Source organism: Eschrichtius robustus, chromosome 4 (assembly GCF_028021215.1).
Source record: "Eschrichtius robustus isolate mEscRob2 chromosome 4, mEscRob2.pri, whole genome shotgun sequence".
Classification (NCBI taxonomy): domain Eukaryota; kingdom Metazoa; phylum Chordata; class Mammalia; order Artiodactyla; family Eschrichtiidae; genus Eschrichtius; species Eschrichtius robustus.
This window is the reverse complement of record NC_090827.1, coordinates 151213799-151240896: the sequence shown is the minus strand read 5'-3', so window position 1 is coordinate 151240896 and position 27098 is coordinate 151213799. Positions and strand designations below refer to the sequence as shown.

General features: G+C 54.8%; 1 protein-coding gene across 5 annotated transcripts in view; it reads right to left on the bottom strand.

Annotated features, from left to right (window-relative positions):
- The window catches only part of ZFYVE28 (zinc finger FYVE-type containing 28), a 114573-nt gene that overhangs the window by 13566 nt on the left and 73909 nt on the right, over positions 1-27098 (bottom strand). For 4 of the 5 annotated variants that reach the window (XM_068543562.1, XM_068543560.1, XM_068543563.1 and 1 more), the window contains 2 exons: positions 26511-26612; positions 18199-19494 (listed from right to left, as the gene is read on the bottom strand). In XM_068543562.1, the coding sequence (XP_068399663.1) occupies positions 18199-19494; positions 26511-26612 (1398 nt within the window). Of the gene's footprint in view, positions 1-13440; positions 15512-15623; positions 15729-18198; positions 19495-26510; positions 26613-27098 lie in introns of those variants that run through there. The other variant, XM_068543565.1, reaches the window with a different exon arrangement.

Here is a 27098-nt window from a genome sequence, read left to right as displayed (position 1 = left end):
GACTGTCAGCTGAGCGTTGAGAGCTACGAAGCCTGAGGCTCATGTTGTGCCTTAAAAGAGCAATGAACCCTCCCAGCAGACTGAAACCGAGGCTGGCCCACAGGTGGTGGGTGGGTCAGATCGCAGCCATGGTCTCAACCCCAAGCCCTCAAGCCCTCTCCTGCTGCTCTGCAGAGTGGGGCGTGTGTGTGTGTGTGTGTCTGCGTGTGTGTGTTGGGGGCGGGTGTGGATGGAAAGAGAGCCAGAGGCTGCATAAAGAGCCTGGTCCTAGGCAGAAGAACCAACAAGGTGCTGTCCATGGGCAACCCAGCTGGGCTTGGAAGGGCCACCGGGAACAAAAGAACAGAACACTGGGGGTGGGGCCTGGGATGTCACCTGGGGCCTGAGCTTGGGGCCCGGCCGGGTCAGCCCAGTCCTAGGGGCCACATAGATGGGCATTGTTTGGGCACCGGGGGCCCCAGGAACACTGCCCAGGGCCACCCTTTTGGAAGGGCGCTGGTCCTCCATGGGCAGCTGCTACGCAGCAGGCTGGGGACATGGAAGAGGGGCCCAAGGATGAATCAGACCCTGTGTGTGGCCCCCAAGAGCCCAGTCTAGCGGGGGAGCCACACGCTTTAACAAGACAGAGCTGAGAGGCCGGCTGGCGCCCAGTGGTCCAGGTCTATGGTGAGGGCAGGAACAGTGAGGGTGAGACATGGCCGGAACTTGAGACGCAGGGGGAAAGTGAGCGAGAGAGGCTAGGGTGAAGGCGTGAGGGGCGCCCACCTGCCAAGGGCTTCCTCTGTCTCACCAAGCGGTCTGAGCTCCTGTCACCAGCCGTATCTAACCAGGCACTCAACTTCAAATCCGCATGGTCACCTGGATGTCAAAAAGTCCTGCACCTTCTGTGACCGACGGCCAACTGGATTCTGTTTCCTGCCACTCTCTTTTATTGAAGGCAGCACATATTCCCCGTAACAACTCCACTTAGGTTTGAATTACTAAGAAGTGTCAATTTTCTAGTAGCAAAAGACAATGCAATTCTAAAGTTACATTAATACCAAAGGTTTTGTCCAGCCTGTGTCTTTGGCCACAGTCCATGTCAGGGCCCAGCATAGTGGCAAACTTTCCAAAGGGCACCCTCGAAAGGCACACATGGAGAAGCATCTGATTCCATGGTCAGAGTAGAAAAAATGGCCTTTTGACAGGAAAAGGACTTTGTCATTTTGAAGTTCTAGGGGTCTGTGAAATAAGAGATAACACAACTTGGAAAAACTAATAGCATTACAAGTTGTTTCTGGCTATGACATCACATGGATGAATCTGTGAGCCTTTGAAACCCTTTGTAAAGGCCTAAGTAAGAGAAAAACAAGGAGGAACAAGAGGGACTGATGGAATCCAGAAGCAAGGTTTATGCTTGGATGTGGGGAAATGGAAAGTTTGGACATTTGCACAACCACATACCAATTCTAATGAGCCAGCTTGGGCCCTGTTAGCTCCTCCTTACAAAATCCATCCATCCATCCATCCATCCATCCATCCATCCATCCATCCATTCATCCTAGTATGGTGAGGATTTAGCAGGGAGGTATGTGTGTGCTGATATGGGTTGAATTGTGTCTCCCCAAATTCATATGTTGAAGTGCTAACCCCCAGTACCTCAGAAAGTGGCTTTATTGGGATCTAGAGTCACTGCAGATGTAATTAGTTAAGATGAGGTCATTAGGGTGGGTCCTAATCCAATATGACTGGTGTCCTTCTAAAAATGAGAAATTTGGACACAGGTGCACACAGAGGGAGAATGACATGTAAAGAAAAGGCAGAGATCAGAGCTTAGCATCTACAAGCCAAGGGGCCCCAAGGATTGCCGGCATCCATCAGAAGTGAGAGGGCAGAGGCCTGAACAGATCTTCCCTCATGGCCTCAAAAGGAACCACCCTGCTGACACCCTGATCCAGGACTTCTCTGGCCTCCAGAACTGAGACAATCAATTTTTATGGTTTACCCCCAGTTTGTAGTACTTTGTTACAGCAACCCTACAAACGAATACAAACGTGATGGCACAAAGCTGACAGGCCCAGGCTGCCCAGGGGGTGTCAGCACAAATATCTTTGGGGCAGCAAATATGCTAATTTATTGTGAACAGACCAGATCTTCCTGCTTCCTCTACTCTCCAGCCATTTGCAAAGTCTTTTTTCTAGCGGTTTTAATGAATGACTCTGCGTTGGGAAGGAAGACAACTCTTACTACAGTGCAACGTCCCCTTGGGGTGAGCACAGGCTGGGAGGGAGTGGGAGGAAGGATTAAACCCCTCTCCCCAATGAGACCACAGCACACGGCTCAGGTCCACAGAGAGAACAAGAGAACAAGAAGAAATGACTGGGACCAGGAGGGCTGGTGCCGACCCAGGAAACAACCCAAAGGGGCTGTTTCAGTCTCTTCTCACCAAGGGACGGCCAACGGAAACACCGACAGCTCTAGATGGGAATGCAGCCTGGCCTACGCCTGGCTGGTGAGACTCTGAGCCGAGAACCCATCTCACCACACCAGACACCTGACCCACCAACACTGAGATAATGAACGGGTGCTGTTAGAAGCCACTAAGTGTGTGGTAATTTGTTACGCAGCATAGCTGACTAATACAACTGGGCAGATGTTGTAACTGAGTGACCAAGTGGAGGCTGGCACCCTGAGTCAGGACTGATAGCAAAATGAAACCACTTTGGTGCAGAGAAGACTGACCTGGCGGGTACGTCCAGTAACAGCTCCTGTCTTGGGAGGCTCGGGGCATCCCCGGGGCTCACCTGAGTCTGTGCAGGTCGCCACACCAGGGCCCAGGTCCTGTGGAGCAGCAGGAGGAAGTGTGGCCGCCACCCAGCACCTGTGCCTGACACTCTTGGTCAGCTTGAGAAGAGCCTGTGCAAGTGGACAATAAGTGATGGGTCCCCCATGGCAGGGGCAGCCACGTACACTGCCCAGTGACAGACGCCCTCTCAGGGCACTGCAGGGTGGTGCTGGGGGACAGGGGCTGGCCTCAGAGCCTCCCCCACTGCTGACCAAGGGCAGGCACAGGCCTCTAGTGGCCACCACGCAAGCTAAACACACAGGGGTGCTCACACCTACAGGGAGACGCCCGGTCTCCACACGCGTCACATCTGCCGGGGCCTGTCCCCACCCCCGCCGAGGCAGGAGGCTGATGAGGGCTGCTGCGAGTCCAGGCAGCCTGGGGACTCTGGGGGTGCGGGCGTGTTCACCTCTGAGCAGGGCTTGAGGGTGGGGAAGGCCCAGGCAGCCTGGGGCTCCACTGCTGACCACAGACCTGGACTGAACACCAGGGGGGGCGCTGTTCAGAGGCCAGGCCCCAGGGCTGCTACAGAGCCCCTCCTGGTGTGGTGTGCACACGGGGCGGCCCCTGGCGGAGAGCCCAGCACCCAGGACCCACCAGGCACAACTCCCCTGACCCTGTCAGGGGCTGCCACAGGAGCTGCAGCTCCTACCAAGACCCCGCAGGCCCCGGACAGAAAATCTTCTCAAACAAAATTCAGACCATATCCCTCCTCTGCAGACACGTCTCACTCCCTGCTTCCCAGGTTACTTGGAGTAAAAGCCAGAAAGCCTTCCTGAGGCTCGAGGGGCCCGGCGTGCTCTGGCCGTCTGTCAACCTCCTCTCCCACTCTCTGCTTGTAGGCACCTCCCAGCCGTGCTCCTTGCTGTCACAGACACGACAAGCGCACTACGGCCACAGGGCGTTGCACGGACATCGCTAGGCCCAGAATGCATTTGTCTGGACGCCCCCAGAGGCCCCCATTCTTTTGATATCCGTTCCAACATCCTCTAACAGAGACGCTTTCCTTGGCCACCAACAGAACCTCCACTTCCTTCCCCCACCCTGCGTTATTGCTCCTGGGGCGCTTGTCTCCCCGACGCAGCACGCGTGTGCCGACTAGCGGTCTCACTCCGGAGAACGCGGGGCCGGCCACGCAGCGACTTCTGTCTGTTCTGTTCACTGCTCTGCGCCCAGCCTCAAAGACATCCCACCCCCCACCCCGCGAGCCTCCCAATCTGTATCCACTGAACACACGGCACAAATTCATTAGACACGGAGGAAAACTAGGTGCGGGCTGTCTGTGGGAATAAAGGCTTTCTCCTGTGGTCGAGTGCCAGACGGATTCGGGAACAAATCAACCCGCAGGGCCTCCTGAAACCTCACAGCTTTGGAGGTTTCTGTCTCTGCATCCTCCTCCTCTCCTGCTGCACCCAGAAAGTGTCTGACGGAACGACTCCTCGCGAGGGCCCCCCCCACAAAAGATATGTCCACATCAAATCCCCAGAACGTGTGACCGTGACCTTATTTGGAAAAAAGGCCTCTGCAGATGTCAGGAAATTAAGGATCTTGAAACGAGATCATCCTGAATTACCTGGGTGGCCCTAAAGCCAATGACAAGCGTCCTCACAAGGGAAAGGGGAGAAGACAGAATCAGGGAGACAGCTATGCGAGCATGACGAGGAGACTGGGGTGAGGCAGCCACGAGCCCAGGAACACCCGGAGCCGCCAGGAGCCGGAAGAGGTGACGAAGGATCATCCCCGAGAGCTTCCAGCGGGGCTGCCACCCAGCCCGCAGCCTGACTTCCGGCCTCCAGGACTGGGAGGCTGTACCTCTCTGCTGTTGAAGCCGTCCAGTCTGTAGTGCTCCGTATGGGACCGCAGGACACCAGTCCAGAGGGGAGGCTGTGGTCCAGTCCCGAGTCCATCTCTCGCCCGCCGGGCGACCCAGGGGGTGACGTGGCCCAGACCCTGCTGCTCAGGCCCAGAACGGGCAGTAAAATAATCGCGGGTGGGTGCAGTGAGGACAAGGACGACCACGTCTGAAGGGCGGGCCCATCGCGGACGCCTCGGCGCCCGAGCGCTGGTGGGGGAGTGTGAGGCCACAGCAAGGGGGCCCGAGTGACGGAAGTGTCCAAAGCAGCGGGCACACCGACCACGTAATTCACAGACGGGGCACCTTCAGGGGTCTCTGGCAGTGAGACGGCCCTTCCCCGCCCGGGTCTCCCCTCAGCCAGTGGGCCCCAAACTGGCAGGGGGGTGGGGGCCGCCCAGAACCGTGATGACAGCCTCCCAGAAGATCACAGCTGCATCTTCCCCGAAGTTCCGAGCAGAGGCCACGGGGCTCACGAGGGCAACCCCGAGGGCTCACCATCCCTAAGAGCGGCCCAGTACGTATCGTGCCCAGATAAGGCCTGACTTTCATCTCATTTGAGGACCAGCTGCAACCTCGAGTTCACATATTCCAGCCCCGCCTACCTGTGACCAGACCTGGTTCTGCGGTGGTTTTCAAACCCATTTCTAGAACACGTTGCGCTAGAGCTCATATTTTCAGAAGATATAATTTATTTGTATATTATCTGTGCATTCCTTTAAAAATGAATCCCGTCATGTTTTAAAAGTGAAAAGGTTTTTTCTGGCGGGGGGTGCCCACTCTGTGTGGCTTGCGCGATCTTAGTTCCCTGACCAGGGATCGAACCTGCGCCCCCTGCCATGGAAGTGCGGAGTCTTAACCACTGGACCGCCAGGGAAGTCCCGGAAAGGACTTTAAATGAAATCCCAGGCGTGTTACATGCTAAAGAGAGACCGTCGTCATGGGAAAACACTGTAGCTTGTCAGGCTGGACCATCCACTTACCGAGCAGGGCTGTGCCCTCAGACATCTCCTCCCCGCGGGCCAGCGCGGCCTCCTGGGTGCCATCTGTCCTGGGGAGGGGAGGGCAGCCAGGGGCCTGCACCACTGGGGTCCCCCACCAGCCCCCTGGGAGGCCCAGGGAAGGAGCCTGGTCCTCACTGGTCAGTCCCTGTGGCCACGGGGTGGGGGCCAGGACAGAGACATGCACACAGAGAGAGAGTGGGCAGGCCCCTAAGGGTGGAGGCCTGCGCAGCCGTCGGGGCACGTGTGGGTGTGGGGACGAGTGTGACACGAGAGCACACACGCTCAGGCTCCCGTGACCATGGGAACAGCAGCGGTCTCCGCATGCTGCACTCGTGCACACCGGGGTCTCATTCACACGTCGTCACTCGAGGGATGGTTTCGGGCCTCATCATTTTCTTCTATAACATGGGAATAATTACACCCACATGGCAAGGACTAGGGACAGTGCGTTGAAAGCGGACGTGCCTGGCCTAGGACAAATGCTCCGGAAGCTGCAGTACTTTCCCACTGGATTCCCACAAGACTGGAGATTAAGGAAATAGAGCAGTGAGTCCACAGCCAAAACAACAACACAGCGTTTTAACAAGGCACCGTCACACACAGATCCGCACTGTGGGATCCCGTGGCGCTCGGGGTGCAGTCCACCCCCCTGCCTCCCCTCCCTGGGGCCCTCACGGCTGCTGTTCCCATTCCACGAGGTCAGCAGGACCTCTGAGGGCCCCCGGGGAGATCACTGAAGGACAGCAAAGACTGCAGTTTGGTTCCAAATACTAAATGTAAACAAGACACTGAAAACTAGCTCATTTCCCGTTTCCTCTAGTTAAGCAGCACGACCACTGATGTCCCGTGAGATGAGCCAGTAGGAGGGAACAAGCATCCTTTGTGTTCTCCAGACTGTCTCCTGCCCACCTCCGTCCGAGCCCACAGGCTCCTGCCCTGCCCAGGCCCATCAGGGCTCCCATCTGGGGAGACAGAAGCAAGTATCGTGTCATCAGAATCCCACCAGCGCCTATGCCAGCTGGGGACAGTCACCAGGCAGCAGGGAGGGCTTCCTGGGGGCGGAAGCACGGCCTGGCAAGAGGCGTGACTCTACCGTCTGTAAGTCCATGAAGACCCCAGCCGCCCCACACACGGGGCCCATAGTGCCCGAGGACTCCGCCTCCCCAGCCTTGGGCAGCCCCACCCGGCGCCTGCCACCTATAAGTTCCGACCTGGTTCTGCTGCCTGCGACCCCTGCGGAACCGGAACCCTCAGGTCTCCCCGCCTCCCCACCTTCCCGCCACCTTCCCGGCGCGGTGCTTGTCCACCGCACACACACCCCGTAGCCCTGCCTGTACCCGGGTGGGGCATTTCTCGCAGATTCTGGCCTCAGGGCCCACTCCCCACAGAGCTGCTGACCACAGCATCTGAGAAGTGCCGGCCTCCCTCCCCCCGGGCAAGGGCTTCTGCCTCCCGGGCCCCCATCCTGGCCCCAGGGCCAGCGCCCAGGAAAATCAACCAGGAGCCTGGAAGAGGGCCTGGCTCTGAGGAGGTCAGGACCCTGTCTGTGAAGTCAGGTGAGCACCTGCTACTGGGTTGGGGGTGGGGGCACATGAGGCCCTAGCTGGGTGCACCTGCCCTCGATGGGCCCTGGGCTGGTGGCAGGGAGGGGAGGCCCTGCCGTGGGGAGGGCTCCCAGGGTGGGGCTGGGAAGTCAGAAGAGGTCAGACAGCTCAGGCTGAGGGCCTTTGGGCATCACGCCCCTGCTGTCTAGGCAGGAGAATGTAACCTCCCAGGACCTCAGTTTACTTGTCTGTAAAATGGGAAAACAGTACCACCACCCAGGGTCCTCTGGAGAAGGACTCACAGTGGGGGTGGGACGGTGGGTGCGCGAGTCTGCCTCGTGCTGTGTGGCCCTGGGTCTGTAACACGGGGCTAATCACAGCCTCTGCAAAGGGCCGGGGGTGCCAGCTGTGAGGCTGTGGGTGGGGGAGCGGCCTCAGGGCCACAGGCTCCCACCACCACCGTGGTCCAAGAGGCCAGCCCGAGAAGGTCATGCAGGAGCTGGGCATCAAGCAGGGCCCAGTCCAGGAGTGCCCGAGGTCTGCCCCAGGCTGGTCTGTGGGCACACGACCCACTGTGACCACCTGGAGTCTCTGGTCATCACTATGGTGATCCAGAAGGAACGTCCCCCGCGACACTTATGGGGAACAGCCAGGGAGCCGCAGCCAACCCCTTGTCACCAGGGACACTCTGCAGAGACCTTAGGGGCTGAGGAAGTTCCGGGAACCCGCGGCTTCCCCAGACAGGGAGGACAGAGAGCAGACACCCTGCCTGGTGCCTGCTGTCCTCACTGAGCCATCCTGGCCTGGCGACTGACTCATGGCGTGGCCTCAGCCAGCAGGGTGGACCTGGGCTCCGTCAGAGCCACTTCCCCCGTCACAGGCCACAGGCTGTGCTCAGAGGAGGAAGGCCACCCAGGCTGGTCCCCCTGGAGTCCAGAGAGAGGGAGAGCCAGCGGCTCCCAGGTCCATCTCATCCGCCGTCCACACCCCCCCAGAGGTGGGTCTGTGAAACAAGGGGCAGCTCCTCCTCCAGGGCTGGGGAGGGCCTGATGCAATGGTGCCATGTGACTGGAGGGTGGCAGCCCCAGCAGGTGGCCTCCCGTGTTGCTATGGCGACCCCTCCATGGATCCCACAGCTGCCCTGGCAGGTCCTACGTGTCCACCAGTCCCTGGCACATGTGCCTCTTCCAGCTTTGTCCACTCATGAGGCTACAATGTTGCCAGGGCTCAAGGGGGTGGCGGGTACAGCAGAGCTGGGCAGGGCCCCAAAGCAGCTGCTGACACCCACCACCTATATCTAGTAAAGAAATTGAAATTGTAGTTAAAAACCTTTCCATAAAGAAAACTCCAGGCCCAGATGGCTTCACTGATGAATTCTACCTAATATTTAAGTCAGAAATAATACCACTTATACAAAAAAATCTTCTGGAAAATTGAATAAGCGGGAATGTTCCCCAACTCATTTGAGGATCTCAGCATTACTCTGATACCCAAACCTTAAAAGGACATTACCAAAAAAGAAAAGTACTGCCTAACATTCCTCACAATCAGATGCAAAATCCTTAACAAAAGTTTAGCAAATTGAAGCCAACAATACGTAAAAAGGATAATACCTAGTGATCAAGTAAGGTTCATCCCAGGAATGCAATGGCTTAACATCCGAATATCAATCAATGTAATTTATCACACTAACAGACTAAAAAATTATAACTATACGACAATCCCAAAAGATGCAGAAAAAGTACTTGAGAAAAGTCCAGCAAACCGGGAATAGAAGAGAACTTCCTGAACCTGAAAAAGGGCATCTATAAACATCCTACAGCCAACATCACACTTAATGGTAGATACTGAATGCTTTCCCTCTGAGAGCAGGAACAGGGCAAAAATGTCCTGTGTCAACTCTTCTGTTCAACATTGTATTTGGAGGTCCTCCCCAGTGCAAAAATGCAAGAAAAAGAAGTAAAAGACATCTAATTAGAAAGGAGACATAAAACTGGCTTTATTCACAGATGACAACATCTGTGTAGAAAATCTGATGAAATCTTCATAAAAACTACCATATCTAACAAAGTGAGTTTAGCAAGGTTGCAGGAGATAAGATCAATATACAAGAATCAAGTATATCTATATAAGCAATGAACAATTGGAAATTGAAATTATAAAGCAATACCATTTACAATAGCATCAAAAATATAAAACACTTAGGGATAAATCTGGCAAAAGATGTGCAAGACCTCAACAACACAAACTATAAAACTTTGCTGAGAGAAATTAAAGACCTAAATAAATGGAGAAATATACTGTGTTCATGAATTTGAAGATTCAGTATTACTGAAGTGTTAATTTTTCCCTAGTTGATCTATAGATTAAACACAGTTCCAAGCAAAGTCCTAGCAGGCTTGTTTTTTTTTATTTTTTATTTTTTTGGTAGAAATTGACGACCTGGTTCTAAAATTCATGTGAAATACAAAGGACCCAGAAGAGCCAAAACAACTTTGAAAAAAAGGAACTAAGTCGTAGATTTATACTACCTGACTTTAAGGCTCATTATAAAGCTACCATAATCAAGACAGTGTGATGTCGGTGTCAATACAGACAAACAGATCAATGGAACAGACTAGAAAATCCAGAAATATATGGTCAACTGATTTTTGACAAAGGTGCAAAGGCAATTCAGTGGAGAAAGGATAGTCTTCAACAAATGATACTGGAATAATTGGCTATCCTTGTGCAAAAACAAAATAAAACTTTGATCCGTACCTCACACCATATACAAAATTAACTCATAATGGATCATAGACCTAAATGAAAAACCTAAAAGTACAAAACTTTTAGAAGAAACAGAAGAAAAATCTTTGTGACTTTAGGTTATGAAAATAACCCTTAGATATGACATCAAAATTACAGTCCATGAAAAAAAAATGGATACGTTGGACTTCCTCAAAATTAAGAAATTTTCCTCTTCAAAAGATACTCTTAGAATGAAAAGACAAGCCATAGACTGGGAGAAACCATCTGCAAATTATATATCTGATAAAGGACTTGTATACGGTATAAATAAAGAACTCTCAAAACTCAATAAGGACACAACACAATGAAAAGAAACAGCAAAAGATCTGAATAGACACTTCACCAAAGAGTACAGGCCGATGACAGGTGAACACATGAAAAGGTGCTCAGTGTCACGAGTCCTTAAGGAAAGGCACATTAAAACTGTGATGAGCCACTGCTCACACCATTGGAACAGCTAAAGGTAAGAAGCCTGACCATGCTGAGGGCTGGCAAGGCTGTGGAGGAACTGGAACTCTCATACGCTGCCGTTTATCGTATGACAATTATATTTCCATAAAGCTGTTTAAAACAACTTTAAAATACCGGACTGTGTTCTCACTGCGCTTACACGCTACCGCCTCGGATGCTGGGCCTTCCTCCCGGAAAAACATCACCTGCCCTGCTGCCCTCCAAAGCTCTCTGGGGTTCCCCACCCCCACCTCCTCTTTCCCCCTCTGCACCTTCTGGCACCTGGGCCCCTCTATTCAGGTCTCAGTGAAGTCACTGCCAGGGCAGGTGCTCGCTGAAGGAGCCGCCCTGCACCCGGCCAGCACTCTGCGTCTTAGGAGTCAAGTTTATCTTCTCCGGGACCAGGGGCCTTGAAGGCCGGCACTGGGTGGGATCACGAGGTGGGGCGGGTAACCTGGGGGGGAGCCGGGCCAGGGGCTGTCCTGGGTGCTGGGCTCAGTGCCCCTGCACCCGCTCCCCCCCCAAACTGTGGCCGCTGCCCCGCCAAGCCCTCCTCCTGGCCCAGAACACAGCGCTCGACACCCAGCTGTGAGTTAGTCAGAAAGACTCCAGACGCTGGGGAGGCCCATCTAGGAGGAGGGCAGCACCCCTCCCAGGATCCCCAGACCCAGCCCTGCCCTCTGACCCCAAGCCGGTACTCAGCCTGGCTTCTCTCTCACCCCGCGGGAGCCCCATCACTTGTGAACGGTTGGTCTGATGACAGTCATTAGGCCTAATCTGTTTTTCAAGCGTCTCATTAATTCCAAGTTCTCCTCTATTTTTAAACCGATCATTCTCGTTTTTCCTTCCAGGGGCAGGACGTGGGTGGGAGACCCCGGGGCTCCGTGCGGCAGCCGGGACACCTGCCACGGGGACAACGGCTTGTGCCCACTGCCCAGCCCCAGAGAGGCTCTGGCGACACAGCCGCGATGTGTCCATCCCGATGGGGCGGGAACTGGGCACCGGGCGGGGGCGGGGGTGGGGCAGGAGCTGGTGCCCTGGGTCACACAGCCCCCAGGAAGGGGTTAGGGTTAGATCCAGCCCGACCCTGTCACCGCATGCCGGAGGTGGTCCCCTGCGGAGCCCCCAGCAGCCCCCAGCAACGGGGCAGGCGGGGCCAGCCAGCGGCTCCTGAGTCTCGGCTCACTGAGCCGTCGGTCAGTCCAGGCAGTGCCCTGTCCCCGTCACTCCCATGTCTCGGTTCACACCCCTTACCCTCGGGGGTGCCAGCTCAGGACGCGCACCCCAGGACACCCCCCCCCACACAGTCCCGACGGCCAGCACCAGAGGCTGTGGGTGTTGATCGTACACTGGAAAAGGAGGCACATCCTTCCAGGCCATGGCGGCTGGTGGACAGCAGTGGCCCTGGGACAGGGCAGGGGCTGACCAGCCCCTGGCTCCATCTGCTGGAGGGAAAGTGGATTCAGTGAAGCGTAGACAGAGCAGGTCAGAAGTGCAGCCCTGGGCCTCTGGGAAGGTTTGCCAGTGACAGAGACCCGCTCACCACATGCTGCTCGAGGAGGCTCAGCCGTGCCAGCTGCATCCGGCCCTCCCCCGGCTGGGCAGCAAGGCCGGGCTGACGTCCACAGGCACTCGCGGGGCAGCCTGGAGGGGCCCAGGAGGACCTCCAGCAGCCCTCTCCGTACGGGGAAGCAGTCAGTGGCCGTGGGGGGCTGGAGCCCTGCTCCAAGGAACAGAGGATGTGGCCTCCTCTCTGTAGCCCCAGCTGCTCAGGGCTGGACCCAGGGCGTCCCCAGGTCCCTGGGGTCCCCACCCCGGCAAAGGGCAGTGGAGCCTGGGTGGAAGCACCGGAGGGCCGCGGCTAGCAGGAAGGCGGGGCGTCCCCTGGAGTCGGAGCCAGGCGGGCAAAGAGCACAGTCAGCGAAGCACAGAGCTGTCGGCCCAGGACTAAGCTCCGCTGCGACGTCTGCGACCTCCCTGTCCAGCGGCCACCACCCCCCCCCACCCCGTGGGGAGTGAGGAAGTGGAGGAGGGGCCGGGAAGCAGTGAGACCGGTGATGGGGCAGGGAGGCGGCTCAGGACTGGTAACAGCAACGGACAGGCAAGTAACAGCCCAAACAGCAGCGGTGAGTACGGACCAGGGCGGGTGAGACGCGGGGGAGCGACAAGGAACGGAGTTACTCGCTAACAAGAGGCCTCTTGGCTCCTCCTCAAGGGGCCGCCAGCCCACGGGCGCCCTTCCTCCCCTGGACCCCCTCCCGCTGCATTCGCAGGGCGGGAACACACGCTCCAGGGCCACCCCCCAGGCAGGCGAGGAAGCACCGCGCGTCGGAAAGTCCCCTCGAGATGTCCCCAAGGTCCACTCTTTGCCACTACCACCACGCTCGGCAAGGAAGGAGCACGTGGTCGGGGCACAGGTCACCAGTCTAAGGGCAGAAGCTCAGAGGCCTGTGCCCTTCCAGATTCCTATCATTCTAACCAAAACGACAGCCAGGGAGGCCCCCCGAGTGGGGAGGCAAAGGCACTGCCAGCCGCGGAGCTGAGTAACAGAGCAGGCCAAGCCCGCCGGTGGCATAAGTGGTGACGGTTCCTGAGCCCTGAGCCAGGGCCCGGGGTGGGCCTGCCCATGTGTCACGATGGCCGTCGGCCCCAGCCCCCTGGCCCCCTCCAGTGGGCGGAGACAGCCTCAGAAGGCAAGCCGGCCTGGGCCTCTCACTACGCACCAGGGCAGAGCGGAGGTAACGGCAAAGAAGGAGACCCTGGGACACCAGGAGGCAGTGAGGGGAATGTCCCCCGGCCTTGGGGTGGGAGGAACGGCAACGCAGACCGACTGGAGGAAAAGAGAGGCAGAGGACCCGAGTCTCTAGAATGCTCATGAATTTAATTACACAAAACAAAATTGAAGACATCTGTAAATCAGAAGACGTCAACAAATAAGACCAAAGGGCAAATAACAAATTGGGGAAAGCTACCTGCAACAAAGACACCAGGCAGAAGGAACATTTCCAAGTCAGCAAGAAAGACACGAAAACCCAACTGGAAAACAGGCAAAAGACAGGCAGAGTCAATTTGCAGAAGAATCCGGAGGAAATGCCCAGGGACACCGATCACCAGAGAAACACAAAGCAGAGCAGCGAACTCCACTTTGCCTCCCAGATGAGTCAGTGCAGCCAGCGCTGCCCAGGCGGGAGGAAGGGAGTGTGACGGCAAGGGTCATGCCTTCGCTGGGGCGACTCTACTCCTAAGGGTGGATTCCAAGAGACAGACACAAAACCGTAAGGAGAGGGACCACAAGGCTAATCGACAAAGTACGGAAATGGGAAAACGTACAGCAAGTTAGCGTTAAGTCCTACGAATACTGTGTTTTAATGAATTTTGCAGATAAATGATCATTAAATAATATTCAGTGAAAAAAATAATAAAACTGCTCATCAGATTTGGAATGGTTTTTATTTCCTTCTTTTACTCTTTTTTATGTTTTCGTAAGTTTCTACAATGAATGGGGACCACAATTATAATTAGAAAAAAGCAAGAGTCAGTGTTATTTTTTCAGGAAGGCTGGAAACACACTTTAGTAAAATGTCCACAGAAAGGACCAAACAGACCCAAGAGAGGGCGAGTTTCCGTCTTCTAGACCAGTGAGCTCTCCAGCCAGCCTCGAGAGTGTGGACAGTTCTGGATGATGAGGTGAGTCTAGGCAAGAAACAGGAAGCTTTTAAAAACGCTAAGTTTTCCCCAAAAAAGGTTAATCTTCCAGCACTGAAAAGGTAAGAAAGGAAAGATCTGAAGGACACTTGGTTCTGAAACATTCTGCCCAGGACTGTGCTGGGGCGACGTCCCCCACCCCGGGCATCAGCACGGCTGGAACCGGCCTGTGTGCAGCGGGCTGAAGGCCGGGCCTGGGGGAACGTGCAGGGCTCTTCCCGCCCGGGCCCTTGCTCCAGGACCCACCTCCGGCCTGCGCCGTCCCCCCGGCAGCCCCGTCCTTCCACCCGGAGGCTGTGCGCTGCTTGAGTGGGAGGTGACACTCCGGGCGTCCCCGGGGAACGTGGCCCCAAAAGCAGACTCGTGGTCATGGCTTGGTGCGTCCCCTTCATGACACCCGACTCAAAGGTGGCACAGAGGTCTGAGGCTGCACCCGTCTGACTCACGCACGGGGCCACACGTGCGGTCACTCCTCCTCCCGCGCCTGGCAGGGACCACAGGGGGACCTGCTGGACAGGCAGGCCTCATGGTCAGCTCAGGATGTCGGCTCGTCACGGCCGAGTGATGACCAAGCACGTCACCAGACAAGACGGGCTCTCGCTCAGGCAGGTCAAGGGTGATGCCGGCCCCTCCAGGCACTTCGAGCCACGGCGGGTGCCAGCCTCTCCGGGGTCCGTCTCTCCGTCTGCCAGGGGCGGGGGGTCACCTGCACCTGACACAAGCCTGGCTGTGTTCATGGGAAGCTGCGCACCGATGGTACTAACAACGCCAACCAAGGCCAGGGATCTCGCCGTCCGAGTTCTGGTGAACTTGCTGCCTGTGTGAGGCTGGTCTTCTGTGTCTGTCTGTCTGTTTCAACAGGCTGCTTTCGCCCCTCCATTCGTGTTAGATCACGTTCCGCAAGGTCGGGCCGCCTCTCGCGCACCCTGCTCAGCCACCCAGGAACCCACGTGCGACGTGAATGGATCATGCTTCCCATGCCTGCGCTGCCCGCGGAGGGCACGGGCGCCACCTGCTGACCTGATTCCCAGCTGCTCCTGGTGCAGTGCTGGGCCCCGGGCGCCGCTGTCCACGGTCCTGGCCCAAAGGCCTGGCTGCCCTGATCCCACGGCCACCCTCAGACCCTCTGCACCTTCTGGAAATGCTTCCCTGGGAGACGGGAGCGTCTCCCGAGGCCTCCATGGAGGCTGTTTCCTTTTCTCAGCTCAGCTTCTGCGTTTGTGCTAAGCCAGAGGAGGCCTGGGAAGCTGCCGGCCTGACGTGAACGAGCAGTGTCCACGGCGGGACACGTCAGGAAAGCAGGAGGGGGTTCCAGACAGAGTAAATGTCCACTGGCTGTCACCTGGACACAGAGCAAGAAAAGGGGGGCAGGTCAAAAGTTGAAAAGTCCATGTATCCGGTCAAAGAATTTGTGATGGTTTCATATCAGCCTTGTACGAAAATGATTCACTTACCAATCAACTCTGGGCCACTGAGTTGGAGGCCCTGAGGGAGGAAGCCGCCCCTTAGGTTGTGGACAATAATTCATTCCACTGGACATTATGATGTTGGGCTTGCACCTAAAAAACGGCCTCATCAAAAAGAGCTGCTCATTGGGACTTCCCTGGTGGTCCAGTGGTTAAGAATCCACCTTCAAATGCAGGGGGCGCAGGTTCAATCCCTGGTCAGGGAGCTAAGATCCCACACGCCATGGGGCAACTAAGCCCGCGTGCTGCAACTACTAAGCCTGCGCGCTCTGGACCCACATGCCACAACTAGAGAGAAGCCCACGCGCCGCAACGAAAGATTCCGCATGCTGCAAGGAAGATGCCGCATCCTGCAACTAAGGCCCGACGCAGCCAAATAAATAAATAAATATTTTTTTAAAAAAATAGCTGCTCATCGCAGCGCTGTCTGTAAGAGCAAGACTGGAAACAGCCACAAGGCAGGTGGCAGGGCCTGACTGCGCGGTGGTCCAGCCACACAGTGCGGTCCCACGTGGCTGCAACTGACAGCGGGGACATCTCTAGAAACTGTCATGGACAGGCCACAGGCTTTCAGGCTAGAAGGTCAGGAAAGCAAGGCAGAGAAGGACGAGGTCCTCTTCCAAAGAACAGGAGCGGAAAACATGTGCCCGTGTGTGTGTGCCTGTGTGTGTGTGCCCGTCTGTCCGTGTGTGTGTGTCTGCGTATGTGTACATCCTTGCTTCTACTTTTTAGTGTCTGTGTGTGTGTGTGCGTGTGTGCCCATGTGTGTGTGTCCGTGTGTGTGTGTGTACATCCTTGCTTCTACTTTTTAAATGGAAGGATAAATTATAAAAAATTGGAAAACTGTAACTTTAGCAGAGGAGGAGAATAAGGTGGAAAGACAGATTTCTCTGGGTATATCTTATTTTGTAGATTTGGCCAGGAACCATGCAAATTTTTCACATAATCATAAAATTAAATTAAATGCAAATGGCAATCTCTATACAGCTCATGCTAAACGGAACAAATTAACCTGCTGTGGGTAAAGCTTGGGCATGACCTCAGAAACAGAACGATTCCAAGTGAGCTGAAAGCAGTCACTCAGCTGTATATTCTAGTGGGATATGCCCGAAGGTCAAAAGAACTGTTAAAAAAACTCTGAGATGATGACAAGAATTGGTGAGGATGTGGAGAAAGAGGAGCCTCGCACATGACCGGGGAATGAAAACTGCCCGTGACAGCTCCTCAGAACGTAGAGGCACCGTGTGAAGCACTGATTCTCTCCTAGAGAGACACCCAAAGAACTGAAAACTCACAAACACACAAAATGTTCACAGATGTACACAGATGTTCACAGCATTACTCAATGATAACCAAAAAGTGGAAACGACACACCCGCCCATCGACAGATGAACAAAATGTGGTCCATCCGTACAGTGGAATATTATTCAGCCATAGAAAGGAAGTCCCGACACCTGCATGAAGGTGGGTGAACCTTGAAAACATGATGCTCAGCAAAAGAAGCCAGCCGCAAAAGGTCACATAATGAGTGATTCTACTTATATGAAACGTCCAGAACAGGCAAATTCACGGAGCCAGAAAGTAGATTTGTGGCTGCGAGGGGCTGGGCAGTGCCTACAGAACCCACACAGAAAAGACTGCGGCGGAGCCTCCGAGTTCAGCTCGAGAAGAAAGAGCGGCCCTGAACCCCACGGGCTCCCGGCCAGCCCCTGCCCACTGTTGGGGGAGCCGGCCACACGCTGCTGCAGCAAGAAGGCGGCAGTGGCCGCACAGCCCTGCAAGGCGTCTGCCCCTGCACCCAGACGGCCCCTCCCTGCTGACCGCCCCTCTGTGCACAGCTCCCACAGCTGCGGGCAGGGGCCTGTCCAGCCTCCGGGCTGAGCCCCCTCCCCTCCCCTCCCCATCCTCCCACCTCCCTTTGGACACAGTGAAGCCAGAATGGGAGTCTGCAAGGCAGGGTCTGGTGAGAGGACAGTGCAATAGCCACGTGTGAAGCCCCGAGGCTGGGCCCAGCTCCTCCTTTCCCACGTCCAGGATGGGGGCCGGGGCAGTGCTAGTTGAATCTGCTTCATTCAGGATAAAGCCCCGGGTGTGGGGCAGGGGAAGGAAGAGCTGCCGTGAGTCAGAGGTGCAGGAGCCAGGGTGTCACAGAGCCCTGCCCCTCCTTCCTGCTCAGCTGCCTCTGGGGGAGAGAACAGGGTCCTGGGAGCACTGCCCGAGAATCTGCCCCAGGGTGGTCTCGGGATCCCACCGCTGCCCCCGGGTCAGGGCTGAGGGTCTGTGTGGCTAACCGCGGCCCATGGGAGCTGCCACGCCGGTCAGGTGAGTGCTGGGCCCCAGCCCCGGCCGGTCCGCACACGCCGGTCACACCACAGCAGTGAGAAGGGGCGAACCGAGGGCCCGGCGCTGCGCCCACTCACCTGAAGGTGCCCGTCACGCCAGAAACGGGGCGGTCGGGGCTACGGGGGACGCTTCTCGGTTGGATGTGGCAACTGGGTCCCGGAGGGCCTGACCAGCAGCTAAACCGACTAGAGGTGAGTCCAGGGGCCAGAGCGGCTCTTACCTGGAGCCCGACAGGTGCTGGGGCTCCTCCCCGGCCGCCCCTCCACGCCGACTCTCCTCCCCGGCCTCCGAGGGCTGCCCGGCCTCAGCCTCCTTTGGCTCACTCGCTCCGCCGCCCCCTCCAGGCAGCCCGTCTGCCGCGTCCACCTGGGGCCCTGAGGTGTGTGCCAGGCACTTGTCGGAAGTGGGGGCTTTGGGCTCCTGCCCGCCGGGGGCGTCTTCCGAGGGCCGGGGGTCCGGGGCGCCCAGCGCCGTGGGCAAGGCCGCCGGGGCCGGCCGGGCCTCCAGCAGTCCCGCGGCCGAGCCCTTGGCGCAGGCCTTGGCGGAGCCCACGTAAGAGGAGCGGATGACGCCTCCCGAGCCGCACTTGCCCCGCAGGCTCTCCGCCGCGTCCTCCCTGCTGCCCGCGCAGCCCCTGCAGCACACGCAGGAGTTCAGGAGGCTGTTGGCAGCCGCGGCGCCGAGTTTGTGGGCGCCGCCCTCCGTCCCCGCGGCCGCCGGCTCCCCCGGGGAGACTCCGTTGCCGGGGACTTCCGGGTTGGCGAGGGCAGAGTCCAGGGAGGTGGGCGACTTGGGGTTGAAGATGACCGTGGCCGAGAGCTTCATGCCCCCCGTCCGGTGGGCGATCAGCTCGGCCGTCTGGGCGTCCTGCGCACTCGCCTCCCAGCCGTCCAGCTGCGGCTGGGGGTCCAGGCAGCTGCAGGAGCCGGGGCCCCCCGCCCGCGTCTCGTCGCCGGGCGCGCTCGTGCTGCTGCGCAAGTCCTCCCGCTCGGCTGCGGCGGCTGCTCTGACCCCCGCCTCTCGGCTCTCCCCGCCCCGCCCTCTCTCCCGGGGGTCGGCCCTGGCGTCGCCCGCCCACCCAGACCGGCCGCCCGGGGGCTCCGCCGCCCCGTCCACATCCTCCATGAAGAACACCCTCCCCTCGTCCTCGTCGCTGCCCGGCGGCAGCCGCGGGCACCCCGGGGATGCCTGCCCGAGGGGACCGCCCTCGGCGTCCGGCCTGTGCGCGGGGGGCTGGCAGGCGTTGGGCGGGGACAGGAGGGAGGACATCACGTCCCCGGCCCTGTGCACCATGCGGCTGAGCTGCTCCAGCTCCTGGTCGTCATTCTGCATGGAGCACGCCAGCTCCGCCTCTGCATGCCTGGGCTCCGCCGGGGCGAGGGGTGCGGGCAGGGCGGGCCCCAGGGCAGGGGGCACCGGCGTGTCCGCCCGGATGGGGAGCTCCACATCTTGGGAAATACAGAGGTTCCGTTCCAGCGTGTGAAGCTCCTCCTCGGTCAGGGTCCGCAGCAAATCCCTACAAGGGTCAAGGCAGAAAAGAAGAGTGTGGGTCCCAGAGGCCACACCAGCCCCCAGGCCGAGCGGGCTCGGCACCAGCAGAAGAGCAACACGGTGTCCACTGCCTGCAAATTAACCTCCCACCATGTCGCTTCCTCCACCAAAAGAGGTGCGTCTCCAGGGGTCCCCGGGGCCGCGGGTCAGGACAACAGCCATGTGGGTGGCTGACTGTGATTCTAGAATGTGCTCTTCCTTAAAAATGAGACTCTGAACTCTCTTGCTGAAAACAAGAAAGCCCTGATTCTTCGTGATAATATGTTAATAAATTAATAAAATTATAGATTAATAAATCAATTAATAAAAACTTTCAGGAGTGAAAAGATATCTATTGGTTTATATATAGATTTTCATCCTTTGCTTCAACAAATATTACTGAGCACTGCCTATGTGCCAGGCCCTGGGTGACACACAGGAAGACTGGCATGGTCCCTGCTGTGCAGGTTCCGTAGGAAGAGACAGATATATAAATATTTGAGCGAAGATTGAAGTACAATAATGACAACAGCAGCAAAGGAAGGAGCCCACCAGAAGGAGGGCACAGCAGGGTGCCTTCCCTGGGGGAAGCGGCATTGAACCGACACCCAAGGTGCAGTGACTCTAATGACAATGACGGGATGAGCCCAAGGCGGGTCCCACAGGCCGGTGTGTGCTGCTCTCCGCTGGGAAGAGCTCAGGCCTGAGGTCTCAGCGCCTGGTTCAACGTCCCAGTGCAGTCGGGGAAACACATGGAAAAGTGCCCTTCTCAGAACCGCTCAGCTGTGGCTCTTCATACACTGAACACACCCTGCAAACAGCACCCAGATCAAGTAATACAGCGCTACCCGGGCTCCCAGGCGCCCCCCACGTGCCTTCCTGGTCACTCCCCGCCGTGACCACCATCCCGACTTCCACAGCGGTGGCCTGCCCTGTTCTCCTTCTCTAGATAGATGGCAATCTGCGGTCTGCACTCCTCCGTGGCAGGCATGTTTGCCAGTGCTATGTTTGTGCAGAGGTGCCAGATGAAACACAAGACACCCAGTTAGACTGGAATTTCAGATAAACAGCAAATACTTTTTAGAGTAAGTATGTCCCAAATGGCCCCCACTGGGGACATATTTACACTAACAAAGTATTATCGTTTATCTGAAATCTAAATTTAATTGCACTTTTTTTTTAAATGAACTGTTTTTATTTTGTTTTTATAAATTTATTTATTTATCTATTTACTTTTGGCTGTGTTGGGTCTTCGTTTCTGTGCTAGGGCTTTCTCTAGCTGCGGCGAGCGGGGGCCACTCTTCATTGCAGTGCGCGGGCCTCTCACCGTCGCGGCCTCTCTTGTCGCGGGGCACAGGCTCCAGACGCCGCAGGCTCAGTAGTTGTGGCTCACGGGCCCAGTTGCTCCGCGGCATGTGGGATCTTCCCAGACCAGGGCTCGAACCCGTGTCCCCTGCATTGGCAGGCAGATTCTCAACCACTGCACCACCAGGGAAGCCATGCACGCTTTTTTTTTTTAAACCTTTATGTGCAATTACACTTTATTTTTCCTATGCTTTTTTTTTTTTTTGGCTGCTCGGCTTGTGGGATCTCAGTTCCCTGACCAGGGATTGAACTCGCACCCTTGGCAGCCGAAGTGCAGAGTCCTAACCACTGGACCACCAGAGAACTCCCCTTAATCGCATATTCTGCTGTTTCCCTTTGCCAGCTCTGACAACCCTCTCTGGTGAGATTCATGGTCGTTGTAGATCATTCCGTCTCCTGGTGGAAACGCATCACAATTCACCTCTGAAGCTGATCCACCCCGGAGGGGGCCTGGCTGCCGGGGACCCACAGCTTTGAGCCCCTGTCCTGGGGAGCCTGGGGTGCGTTTCTGCAAGCGCGCATGCTGAGTGCTGGTGAGGGGTGTGTCCCCGCCGACAGCCCACAGGGTTCGCTGACAGTTCTGCATGCCCCACACCCTCATGGGCACTTGGACTTTTCCACTTCGTCGACTCTGGTGAGCGTGCAGTGGTATCTCGTTGTGGTTTTAAACTGCTTTAGCCTGCTCATTCAGGAGGTCGTGCACCCATTTATACGCTGATGGACCCTTAGACAGCCTCTCTGAAGTGCCTGTTCAGGACTTTCGCCCATTTTTTATCGGGTTAACTGTCTGTTTCTTACCGACTGACAGGAGTTCTTTATGTATTGTGGATTTGAGTTCTTGATTGGATGTTGTGTCCAACTCTGTGGCCTTTTCACTCTCTCAATGGTGTCTTTTGACAAACTGTGAAGTTTTAAATTTCAGTAAAGTTCAAAATGTCATTTTATTTTGTGATTAGTGCTTTTGCGCCCTGTTGAAGAAATCTTTGCCTACTCCAAGATCACAAAGATGTACTCGATTTTTCCCTCTGAAAACGTTTTTACTTTTCACGTTTGTATCTGCAGTCTACCTAGAATTGATGTTTTCGTATGAGTGTATTAAGGATCTTTTTCCTCATATGGATATTTACTGATTCAGCCATTCATTGGAAAAAGCCAACCATTCTCCACTGTTCTGCTCTGTCACCTCTGTCATGAATCATGTGTTGGTCGCTCCAGACCCTCTGTTCCGTTGAACGTCCCGTGCACTACATCTCTGCCAGTACAACTACAGCTATACGGTAGGCAGTGTCTCCAGCTCTGCTCATTTTTTAAATGAAGCACATCCAGCAGAAATGCACACATACGTTCCCAAGCTTGGTCACACCAGCACCGTCTGGAAACTACCCAAAAACCATCAAGAGCAGAACAGATAAACAGTATTCTTCTTCTTTGTCCTTTTTCTCCAGCAATCTTTTTCTTCTTGGCTATTCTAGGCCCCTTGCCTTTCTATAGGAATTTTAGAACTAGTTTGTCAATTTCTGCAAAAGAAAAAACCTCCTGGGATTTTGATTGAGGTTGCATTGAATTCATAGATTAATTTGAGAATCACTGATATCTTCTCAATATTAAGTTTTCCACTCCCTGAATGTGGAATAGCTATTTATTTAGGTCTTTAAAATTTTGTATCAAAAACATTTTGTTAACTTTCAGTGGAGGTCTTAGACATCTCAGATTTATGCTAATTAATATTTATTGACACCACTGTAGATGATATTTAAATTTTTTATTGTGATAAAATACTTATAACATAAAATTTACCATCTTAACCATTTTAAGTGACAGTTCAGTGGTATTAAGTGCATTCATATTGTTGTGCAGCCATCACCACCATCCATCCCTGTAACAATTTCATCTTGTAAAACTAAAACTCTGTTCTCATGAAACAGTAACTCCCTGTTCTCCCCTCCCCCAGCCCCTGGCAACCACAGTTATGCTTTTCGTCTCTATGATTTTGAGGACTCCAGGGACCTCATGTAATTGGAATCATTCATTATCTGTCTTTTTGTGACTGGCTTATTTCATTTAGCATGTCCACAAAGTTCATCCACATTGCAGCATGCGTCAGAATTTCCTTCCTTTTTAAGGCTGAATAATATCCCAGTGTATGGCTGGACCATGTTTTGCTTACCCATCCATCCGTCAACAGTTGCTTCCATGTCTTAGCTATTGTGAATGATGCTGCTATGAATACGAGTGTACAAATATCTCTTCAAGATGCTTCTTTCAATTCTTTTCGGTATAAACCCAGAAGAGGAACTGCCAGATCATATGGTAGTTCTTTTTTAATTTTTTGAGGAACCTCCACAGCAGCTGCACCATTTTACATTCCCACCAACAGTGCACAAGAGTTCCGATTTCTCCATATCCTCCCCAGCACTTGTTTTCTATTTCTTTGATAGTAGCCTTCCTCATGGGTGTGAGGTGGTATCTCATTGTGGTTTTGATTTGTGTTTCCCTGACGATCGTGATGTTGAGGATCTTTTCACGTGCTGTTGGCCATTCATATATCTTCTCTGGAGAAATGTCTATTCAAGTCTTTTGCCCATTTGCATCAGGTTGTTAGGCTTTTTGTGGTTGAGTTTTAGGAGTTCTCTATATAGTCTAGATACTAACCCCTTACCAGATATATGATACGCAGATATTTTCTCCCATTCTATGGGTTGCCTTTTTACTCTATTGTAGTGGTTTCTGATGGACAAAATTTTCACAAAGTTCAATTTGTCTATTTTTTTCTTCTGTTACCTGTGCCTTTGGTGTTACATCCAAGAAACCACTGCCAAAATGCAATCTCATGAAGCTTTCGTCCTATGTTGTCTTCTAAGAGTTTTGTAGTTTTACCTCTTACATTTAGGTCCTTGATTAATTTTGAGTTAATTCATATTTATATGGTGTTAGGTAAGGGTCCAACTTCATATGTGTGTGCATATGTGTGTGTGTATTTCTTATCAGATTAAGGAAATTCCCTTCTATTTCTAATTTGCTAAGAGATGTTTTCATCATAAAATAGGCATTAATCTTTCAAATTATTTTTCTGTAACTTTCAAAATGATTTGGTTTTTCTTCCTTTTTAAAAAATTAATACAGAAAAACTGATTTTCAAATGTTAAACTATGATGTATATAATTTAAACTCCACAAGACAATTATTGTTTTGTACAGCCCAGATTCATTTATGTTCGTTCACATCAGGGTCTTAAGTCTCTCCTGTGCTTCCACATTCCCATCTGAGATTTTTTTTCCTTTGCAGGAAGAATTCCAATTAGTTTTTCTTTATGTGCAATCTGCTCATAACAAATTTCTTCAGCTTCGTGTTTCCGAATAACCCACTATTTCACCTTCATTTCTGAAGGATATTTTTCCTGGTTGTAAAATCCCGACTGGCAGCGATTTTCTTTCAGCACTTTATTATTTTTTTTAATATTTACTTATTTATTTATTTTGGCTGCACCGGGTTGTGGCACGAGGGATCCTTGTTGCCACATATGGCATCTTCGTTGCAGCATGTGGGATCTTTTTCTTAGTTGTGGCATAGGGGATCTTTAGTTGCGACATGGGGGATCTTGAGTTGTGGCATGCAGGATCTTTTAGTTGCGGCACGCATGCAGGACTCAGTTCCCCGACCAGGGATCGAACCCGGGCCCCCTGCATTGGGAGTGCAGAGTCCCAACCGCTGGACCACCAGGGAAGTCCCGCTTTCAGCACTTTAAATATATATCATTTCACTGCCTTCTGGCTTCCACTGTTTTTGAGAAGACAGCTGTTGATGTACACTCTTTTCAAAGTAATATGTCCTTTTCCTCTAGCTGTCTTTAAGGTTTTTTCTTTGTTTTCAGCAATTTTACTGTGATATACCCAGATGTGTTTTGTGTTCATCTTGCTCGTAGTTTTCTTTAACAGTCTCCTGAATCTGTGGACAGAGATTTTTCTTCAATTTTGGAAAATTCTTGGCCATTATCTCTTTGAATACTGCTTCTGCCCATTTTCTCCATTCCTTCCTTCTGATTCCAGTTATGTGCGTCAGCCTTTTGAGTATGTCACACGTCTCTGACGCTCTGGACTCTTCCCCTGCCCAAGTCCCCAGCATCTGGCGTCTCCCCCTCCCCCTCCCCTCCTTGCGCCCACCCTTCCCCCCATGGCCACTCCCAGCCGTGGCCCAGGCCACGCGCTTCCCTTCCTGGCCCAGCATCGTCCATCCTCTCCCCTGCTTCCTTGTCTCCTCGCCCAGCTGGACACCCAGAGAGGGCAAGAGCCTCGGCCTCTGGTTCCAGGGTCAGGTCCTGCTAGGGACACTCAACTGTGGCTCGCCCACCCTGAGCCCACTGACCCTCCAAGGACCCCCCGGGTCACTCCTCACTGGATTCAGAGCACGTTTGGCTCGTGATGGGGCAAAGGGCAGTTTGCAGCAGGCTTCTGTGCTCTCCGGCCCCCAGAAAGGACAGGCACCAGCAGAGGAAAGCCACCCTGGGCTGGGAAGTCCCGCCAGACCCAGGAAGGGCGTGGCAGGGGTCCACGGGGTCAGCCCTGGACCGACAGCCTGGGAAGGGGGCTTCTCGGAGACCAGGGACCGTGGTAGGAAAGACCTTGGCATCTGAGACCACGGGGCCAGGGAGGTGCTCAGAGGACATGCGGCCACAGCCCCCTGCTGTCCCATTCCCGCAGGAGCCGGGCCCTGTCAGCTCACAGAGGTCACCAGCAGTGAGGGCCCCACACAACTTGACATGAGGTTTCTCAAGGGAAGGTTGAGGTCAGGGGTGCTGGCTGGAGGGCCGGCTGCTGAAGGGCAAGGGAGGCCCTCAGGGCAGAGCTCGGTTACCCAGGCCAGATGTCACAAGCCCACAGGACAGCACAGATGGTGCCAACGCCACCCAGGGATGGTTGGGGGGTGGGCAGGATGAGCCACAGCATGCGGGCGCCCCTGGGCTGGTCACTCAAGAGAACTGAGCACTTCACCCCCTAAACTAGTCAAAGAACTAGTAACAGCCCCCAACCTGGGCCCCAGCCCCAGCCAACGTGGAGGGCGTGGCCTGGCCCAGGGGGACGTCCTCCCCTCGCAGGCTGTGTGGCCCTGGTCCGGCCCACACCACCCCGGTTTCAGGGCCTCGCCTGTAAGATGGGCCCCATCCGTCTCGCAGGGCCACAGAGACGTTTCTGTGAGAAACCAGAAGAGGGCCTGCTTTCCAGGCCATTAGCCAGGGCAGCTGCTGTCTTAGGACCGGACATTTGCGTAAAGGTCTTAACGCTACTGGTCAAGAACAAAGAACTTGTTCTGTGAGGGAGGAAGGGTGTAGGGTTAAAGGAGCTCCAAACAGTAGAAACCAGGAGCCGACGACAGAGACCAAGGTCCCAGCACCCCCAAGGTGGACAGAAGGTAAAGAATTAGCTCACACAGAAGTGTGAGGTTTACCGCCCTCTAAAGCTCAGCAGGGACAAGCTACCCACCCTGGAGGTGTCCAGTAAAGGCAAAGCAAAACCAGCCTTGTCCAGAGAGGTCATTGCCAGCCCCCAGGACCAGTCACAGAAGGGAGGGGGCTCAGGGGTAAACACCGCCCTCCCCTCCCCTCCCCTCCCCTCTCTCCCTCACCCCACCACCCCCCGCAACCTGATTTTCCGCAGCAACGTGTGGAAGGGACGGAAGAGCTCGGACATGTCCTCTGCCTTGCGGTCCAGGTTCAGGGGTCCATCCGCATAGACCACGAGGCCACTGCATCCAAGACACAAAGCCAGCCTGACGTCAAGTCCTGCAGCCGTGTGGCCAGCCCAGACCACACCCCGCACACGCTTCCGCTCTGTGATCGAATCGTAAATAAGTTTAGAAAAGAGCAGTGAAAATTATTACCCAGATTTTTATCCTCCTTCGAAGTTGATTAGCCTATGTTTGTTTGAGGGATCATAAAATAATGATAAAAATGTCTGCACACCTCCCAGCTGCAATCAGATAAATCAGCATCAAGATGTGTTGCCTCCTTGAAAATGGAAATACCGGATTTGTGTTTAAATATACCACAAATGCAGAGGTTTGTGAGAACTGGTCCTGGAACCATCTACTCCAAAAGGGAAACAGGAGTTGGAGGTGAAGCCCAGCCCAGCCCTCCCACCAGCGCGGAGCCCTGACCCCAGGGCTGGCCCCTGGGGGTGTGGGTCCTGCAGGAGCACGGCGCAGACAGGGCGAGATTTTCCAGACGGCACC